At 51.8% G+C, this 7,687-nt stretch overlaps 1 protein-coding gene across 1 annotated transcript; it reads left to right on the top strand.

Annotated features, from left to right (window-relative positions):
• Window positions 1-68: 68 nt before the first annotated feature.
• On the top strand, window positions 69-7,255 carry LOC141023047 (uncharacterized). The gene is made up of 3 exons (XM_073499350.1): window positions 69-152; window positions 3,693-4,909; window positions 5,661-7,255. The coding sequence occupies exons 1-2, from the start codon at window positions 69-71 to the stop codon at window positions 4,893-4,895; spliced, it is 1,287 nt and encodes a 428-aa protein (XP_073355451.1). The 3' UTR covers window positions 4,896-4,909; window positions 5,661-7,255.
• The last annotated feature ends 432 nt before the right edge of the window (window positions 7,256-7,687 follow it).

Raw genomic sequence — 7,687 nt, forward strand, 5'->3', positions numbered from 1 at the left:
CCGCCATCACCTGTTCCAGGAGAAACCTGGAACATGGGTTTCCCCAGGTTTTCGGATGAGCACTCACCATGACAGCGCCGCCTCCACAGAGGTACACGGCGCCCGCAGGCGTCGCCGTCACCGGCTCCGGCAGGAGCAGAGCTTTCGCCCAAGTGAGAATACCACCTCCTAGAAGCATCGACAGGCCGTGGAGCACTGCCCCCTGCACATTGCCACAGAGAAGGGCCACTGCAGCCCCGCCGCCACACATGACCGGATCCGGTCCACCGCAGGCCAGATCCGGCAAGGATCCAACATGCCCCGCCCGCCCCCCATCGGATCGGACAAATCCGCGGCCGGCAGGCACGTCGCCCAGGCAAGGGGCGAGCACCACCACCCCGCGCCTCACAGAGCACCTCCGCCGGACCCCCAACCGAAACCAGCAGATCCCCGACGCCCCCGAAGCACCGGGCGCCAACGCAGCGGGGAGTCGCCGGTTCGAGGGAGGCCAGCCGGAGGGAGCCGCAAGCGCACCCACCCCCACCGTCCCCGGCCACCGCGCTCAAAGAAGTGACGCGCGCCGGAGTCACGCCGCGCCGCCCGCGCCACACAGAGCTCCCCCAGCTCGTGGGCGCTCTGCGCAAAGAACGACGCCCCGCCGCCGCCAGATCTGAGCGGGCTTTGCCCGGCAGGAGCTTTTGGTGGCGGCAGGAGGGAGAGGGAGTAGCGGGAGGGGGGTTTCGGCCGGGGGGAGGGGTCGCCGCCCGAGCCGCCCTGGGGAGGACGGCGCGGGGGCCGAGCATTCGTCATTACTTTGGTCTTTGGAAGCATAGAAAGCTAGGTAGGCTAGGCAGGTTTAGCTGTGTTGTGTTCTCCATTTTGGCCGATCATTCTTTGTCTCTGCTCTGGGCATCATGCTCCCGCCTTCTTGGGTCATGTGTCGTATCCTTCCTCGTACTTATTCTCCTCTCTTCTATCAATGAAATGATACACAAGCTTTACGTATTCGCGAAAAAATACATCACTTTAGACATATGCATGTCTAGCTAAAACATGTGCCAAGATGTTTGCTTCCCCTGAGCAATGCCATAATTGAATCGACGATATTTCATGTGCATGTTGGAAAGAATCAGCCAAAATTGTGGAATAGGGTATCAATATATCAGAATCCCCGGTGCAAGTGATGATGAGCTCTAAATAGTCAGATTCAACAATGATCCTAGAGCACTCAATATCATGTACCAGTTGAATGCCTCGACAAAGCGCCATTGCTTCTGCTATCACAGCAAGGTATGCAGATAGTACATGGGAATTGTGCAGGTGCCGGATAATCTGGGTTTCAACAATAACCTGATGCAGGGATTTCATAGAGTTTTGGTCGCTATTTTCTCTTGTTGTGAAATTCCAGTGCTCCATAAGGTACGGATCGGGCCTCGTTGGCTGAAATGCTATCCGCGCTTTTGCTATCTGTTCACACACAAACACATCACCGGGTACCTTCGACGCCGGGACGATAGTACACCGCGAGACCCACTACCCAATCGACCCAAACCAGACAGCGTATGGTTGTCACCTCTGACTCTGATTGCGCGAGGCGCCATGCCCTTTTTGCGCTTGACCAGATGACAGTGCGAGTTTAGTACTCCCCCACGTTACGTACCCAGCCGATGTGATTTGTTATCGCGAGGCCAGCCGGCCGTTGAGACGTCGTGTCAGATGGCCCCAAAGGCCGAAACGCTTACGTGCGGAGCACTGTGGCTAGCTTCCTCTGTATGCTCAGTGCAGCCCCCGCCAAGTCGCAAATCCTCTCGTCTTGTAGCTTAATCAGCTGAGCTCCCCGTCTTGGCAAGCCGCGGCCCGCTGCTGATCCTGACCCGTGCCATCAGGGGCCACGTACACCGTCGGTGTTCAACTGGATAAGCCATGACAGGACACTGCAGATTCGTGCGGTCGAGCTTACAGTCCGGTGGCGTCAGATGAGCAGCTGGAGGCTGGAGCAGGTGTTCTGTACCATTGGCTGCTCTCCGCGAGAAGTGCCTCTGAGGCCAACACCATCGCGCGATCCCAAACGAATGTCCGTTTTGTCCGAATTCTGTCCGTTTGTTTAGAGCAATGAGGTCGTGTCCGGGCGTGTCCTGGGATGCGGTGACCGTGTGCCCAGCGCGCGGCCGCATCCGTTTGCCCCATTTTGTCCGCCTTCATTTAAAAAAAAAAGAGCAACGTTTCAAATGCCAAGCCCTAGGTCATCAGGCCAGCGGCCCTAGTTCACGCCGTCAACAGAGCCAGCAGCCTACACGTCCATCGCCGGCAACACAGTCAACCTCCAAAATGAATAGTTGTCCTCGCCGGCAACACAGTCGGCCTCCAAAATGAATGTTTTTCTCGCCGGCACACAGCCAGCGGCCCAGCGGGCGGGCGGCACCCATGCCAGCCTCCAAAAAGAACGGCCACGGCCGATCAGACGACCTAGTTCATGCCGTCGGCGTCGAGCATCCCCTTCTGCCTGGCCCAGAATGTAACATCTCAAATTTTCAATTTGGAATGTTATACATAGGTCATTCATGCATATCATATTTTACTGCATTTTTTGCTTTGCGATCCTCGAAATTCTAAGCAACTCAAAGACCCACGGAGAGAGTTGGGCATTTCACGTTTTTCATATTTGAATTTTATCAAATATCGAAACAAGGATCACTTTGGTTTTAATTATCTTTCTCTCCGAAAATATTTCATATTAAAATACATGAGAGGAGATAATATGACTTCTCCAAAATAAAGGGAATATTGGAGGAAAAATATTAAAATCAAATAAATAATTCTTTTGGACTTTTATTGCTATTTTATTTGAATTAGGAAAAATATGCGTTTTTCAAAATTGAGTTAGAGGCCTAAATAAATGTGCACTTTGTCCAATACTATTAGAGGACCGCGAAAATTTATTTCAGGATTTTTGGAGTCAGTTTAGTATTTCTTTTATTTGTTTTTCCCCGTCAGGGTTATTTTTTTAAAAAGTGCACCGACCTAACCGGGCCGTGCCCGACCCGGACACTGCCCGGCCAGGCTTTATAAGCCGCGGCCCGACGCCGCCGCCAGCCCAGCCGCCCAAACCCTGGCCGCCGCGCCATCGCCGCCGTCAGCTGTAACGCCCCGAGACCGACGCTTCAGAAGACTTCCTTATTTTCGTGATCTCCGCGTGTTTCTTTTGGGTGCTTGTTCTTTTATTGTTGCTTTGCATCTTGTCATCATGTCATTAATCTTTGCATAAAACTCAACTAAATAAACTGCATGGATCTTCGATCTATTTAAATCGAGGGAAGGGTGACTTCTCTTTATAACATATCCTCCCAATATTAGGGAGCTATATTAAATATTTCTTTAATTTGGAAATCACCATAACACACTTGCAAATTATCCCAATGCCTTTGTTATCTTAATTCTTGGTCTCCAACCTTGCCATATATTCTTTCATCATATTCTGGAACTCCACCAAAAATCCGAACATTTTTGGACCTTCCCAACCCTCACTTCCTATTCAAATCATTTGAATTTAAATCAAATGAGTTTGAATTTAAATCTTTCAATCATGGCCTTTTCTATTTTCTCGGAACAAGCACATTTTGGTGAGTCCGGGAAAATTATCCGCGTGCCCAACTTCTTCCCCTAACCTCTCTTTCTTTTCTTTTCTTATCGCTGTTTTGTTTTATTTTCTTTAGAGTGTGAGAGAGAAGGGAGTCCAGCAGCCAGCCGCTCCATTTGGCCCAAGGCCCATTTGCACCGAGGCCAACCAGCCCCTGCTCCTTAACCCTAGCCCTCCCGATCGGCACTCACCCTCTCCCTCTCGTTTCCCACAGTGCCGCCACACACACGCACACACGCATCGCGCCAGCGCTCCGCCTCCTGCCGCCGGCAACCAGCGCGAAGTCCGTCGTCGGCCGCCCTCTATCTTCTTCCTTCGTCTTCGCCCGCGCCTCGTGCGCCTCCTCCTGTCTCGAGCTCGTGCTCGACCGAGCTGCTCCCATGGCGATGCCGCCTGGCTCCGGCCACCCTCGAGCACCGCCGCCTTGCGCCGCCCTCTCCCTCGCGTCCTCGCCGTGGTCCTGCACGCTTCCCGGTGCCCCGCCGCCAAAAATCACGAGGCCGCAGCCTCCACCTCGTCCAGAGACGCAGCGCCATCCCTTCCTCGAGCTGGCCTCCCCGCCTCTGGCAACGGCCGCCGTCCCGCGCCCAAGCTCCTCCGCCCCGCGCCTCTGCCTCCGCGCCACTCGTCGGAGCCCCGCGAGTTCGTCCCCGCCGCGCCAAGCTCTCTCCATCGACCTCCGCGACCAGCGCCTCCACTACCTCCCTGTCGCTGCGCCTGCCTCCTCTCGTCGCTGCTGCCTTCCGTTCCTCGTCACCACGCCAGTAGCCGTCACTGCCGTGGTCTTCTGCATCGCCAAATCCCAGCACCCGCGGCCCTCTGCTTCGCCTCGCCAAACCGTCGATGTTCTTCCTCCGGTGCCCTGTCCCCGTTGGTTTTGCTCGAGCACGCCACCACTGCGCCTCAAGTTCTGCTACATGAGCGCCTCAAGTTCTGCTACAGGAGCACCACAGCTAGTACCTTGGAACGTCTACGACTACGCGGACTCGCCAAGTACCACGACGACCGTGTACCACTACTTCCACTACGAGTTTCGAGAACGTCTACTTCCTCTACACTGCACCGAAACGCCGAGTTCCTCGCCGTGACCCCGAACATCTACGGAAACTTGTGCGACTATGAATGTGAACGACTACCGTCGACCCTAAGTTACTCGGACCCGTCAAGTACCTCTCCGAAAACGAACGTGTGCCACTACTTCCACTACCGTCGCGAGAACGACTACTTCCATGATGACCCCGTGAACAACTACTTCCACTTCGAATGCGTTCCGCCCTAATGCACGCTTCGAAGGTATAACCCCGAGACGACGTCCGTGGACCGAATGCATGTGTGTTGTATGAGATGCTCGTGGTTGCACCGTTTCCGAGTTGTCATTCCATGTTCCTCCTCGTTGTCATGCCATCGTCCTGTGGGTACCCGGTAACCGGGATCACCCCACCATCTTGTGCATGTTCCGCACATCCACATCTTCGTTTGCACCGGTCGCTCAACGAGTTATCGGAACCGGGACGTTGCCATGGCATCGTTTCCGTTTTCATCGCCGTGGCACCCAATTCTTTCTGCCATGGTGACCAAATGCTCCTAATCATCTTCATGTCAACATTTTCATAAAATTGCTTAAAACTTGCATATGTCATTCGCATCATGATAACAACATTTAAAATGTCTAAAATTGATGGTTGCATTAAAATTGCTAAATGACATGAGGATTTTCCGGTATTGTCGTTTGTTATTTCCGGCCTCATTTAAACTTGCCTTCATAGATAGTTTCCATATGCTTCACCTCTTGCCATGGTTAAAAACATTTAATATTGTTGGGTCCATAAACGAGAGAGAACTAAATAATTGATGTGGTGTTTCGTCAATATGCAACTCGTTGCATATTGAGCTCCACTTAATTTGTAGTGTTGTTTGTTGCACTTTGCCATGCCATGCCTCATTAAACCGGACATGCATCATATTTGTTTTTGCATCATGCCATGTGTATGTGGTGGTTGTTTACTATGTTGTTTGTTTCTTTCCGGGTTGCTTCTCTCGTTAGCTTCGGTTTCGTTCCGGAGTTGTGAGGATTCGTTCGACTACATCCGTTTGTCTTCTTCATGGACTCGTTCTTCTTCCTTGCGGGATCTCAGGCAAGATGACCATACCCTCGAAATCACTTCTATCTTTGCTTGCTAGCTGTTCGCTCTATTGCTATGCCGCTACCTACCACTTGCTTGTCAAGCCTCCCAAATTGCCATGAACCTCTAACCTTGTCACCCTTCCTAGCAAACCGTTGTTTGGCTATGTTACCGCTTTTGCTCAGCCCCTCTTATAGCATTGTTAGTTGCAGGTGAAGTTGAAGATTGCTCCTTGTTGGAACATATATATGTTGGGATATCACAATATCTCTTATTTAATTAATGCATCTATATTCTTGGTAAAGGGTGGAAGGCTCGGCCTTATGCCTGGTGTTTTGTTCCACTCTTGCCGCCCTAGTTACTGATATACCGGGATTATGTTCCTTGAGTTTGCGTTCCTTACGCGGTTGGGTGATTTATGAGACCCCCTTGACAGTTCGCTTTGAATAAAACTCCTCCAGCAAGGCCCAACCTTGGTTTTACCATTCGCCACCTATCCCCTTTTCCCTTGGGTTCTGCAGACTCAAGGGTCATCTTTATTTAGACCCCCCGGGCCAGTGCTCCTTCGAGTGTTGGTCCGAACCGAGCAGCCTGCGGGGCCACCTCGGGGAAACTCGAGGTCTGGTTTTACTCGTAGCTTGACTTATCCGGTGTGCCCTGAGAACGAGATATGTGCAGCTCCTATCGGGATTTGTCGGCACATTCGGGCGGCTTTGCTGGTCTTGTTTTACCATTGTCGAAATGTCTTGTAAACCGGGATTCCGAGACTGATCGGGTCTTCCTGGGAGAAGGAATATCCTTCGTTGACCGTGAGAGCTTATAATGGGCTAAGTTGGGACACCCCTGCAGGGTATTATCTTTTGAAAGCCGTGCCCGCGGTTATGTGGCAGATGGGAATTTGTTAATATCCGGTTGTAGAGAACTTGACACTTGACCTTAATTAAAACGCATCAACCGCGTGTGTAGCCGTGATGGTCTCTTCTCGGCGGAGTCCAGGAAGTGAACACGGTTTCTGGGTTATGTTTGACGTAAGTAGGAGTTCAGGATCACTTCTTGATCATTGCTAGTTCACGTCCGTTCCTTTGCTTCTCTTCTCGCTCTTGTTTGCGTAAGTTAGCCACCATACTTGCTTAGTCGCTGCTGCAACCTCACCACTTTACCCCATCCTTTCCTATAAGCTTAAATAGTCTTGATCTCGCGGGTGTGAGATTACTGAGTCCTCGTGACTCACAGATACTTCCAAAACAGTTGCAGGTGCCGATGATACCAGTGCAGGTGACGCAACCGAGCTCAAGTGGGAGCTCGATGAAGATCTTGTTCGTTGTGTTGTTTCTTTTCATTTTGATCAGTAGTGGTGCCCAGTTGGGATGATCAGGGATCTAGCAGTTGGGTTGTCTTCTTTTATTTTGGTTCCGTAGTCGGACCTATGTGTGTATCTTGAATGATGTATGATTTATTTATGTATTATGTGAAGTGGCGATTGTAAGCCAACTCTTTATCCCATTCTTGTTCATTACATGGGATTGTGTGAAGATGACCCTTCTTGCGACAAAACCACAATGCGGTTATGCCTCTAAGTCGTGCCTCGACACGTGGGAGATATAGCCGCATCGTGGGTGTTACATCAGCCCGCGCCGCCGGCGCGACGCCGCCGCCGCCGCCGTCCCCCGTCGCCCCGCCGCCGCCGCCGTCCGCCGTCGCCACCCCGTCGCCCCGCCGCCGCCGTCCGGTTTTTCTCGGAAAAAACCAATCGTTTTTTAGTAAACCCTAGTTTTGTTTTTTTAGATTTCGGTTCGGTTCGGTTTTTCGTCATTTTATTATTTAGCGGACGTTCGTCCGTACGTACGTTCGTTTTAACGAACGCTGTTCGTCAGTTAGCCGCAGACAGCGAACGTTCGTTCGTTAGCCTGTTCGTCTCGTTTTATTTTTTAGGTTTTTCCGCGATTAT

This window comes from Aegilops tauschii, chromosome 5 (assembly GCF_002575655.3).
Source record: "Aegilops tauschii subsp. strangulata cultivar AL8/78 chromosome 5, Aet v6.0, whole genome shotgun sequence".
NCBI lineage: Eukaryota > Viridiplantae > Streptophyta > Magnoliopsida > Poales > Poaceae > Aegilops > Aegilops tauschii.

Excerpts from the sequence above, each read along its gene's own strand:
- LOC141023047 (XM_073499350.1), top strand. The coding sequence starts at position 69 with ATGACAGCGCCGCCTCCACAGAGGTACACGGCGCCCGCAGGCGTCGCC. Across the intron at positions 153-3,692 it reads GGAGCAGAGCTTTCGCCCAA|AGTGTGAGAGAGAAGGGAGT; the intron begins GTGAGAATACCA and ends TATTTTCTTTAG.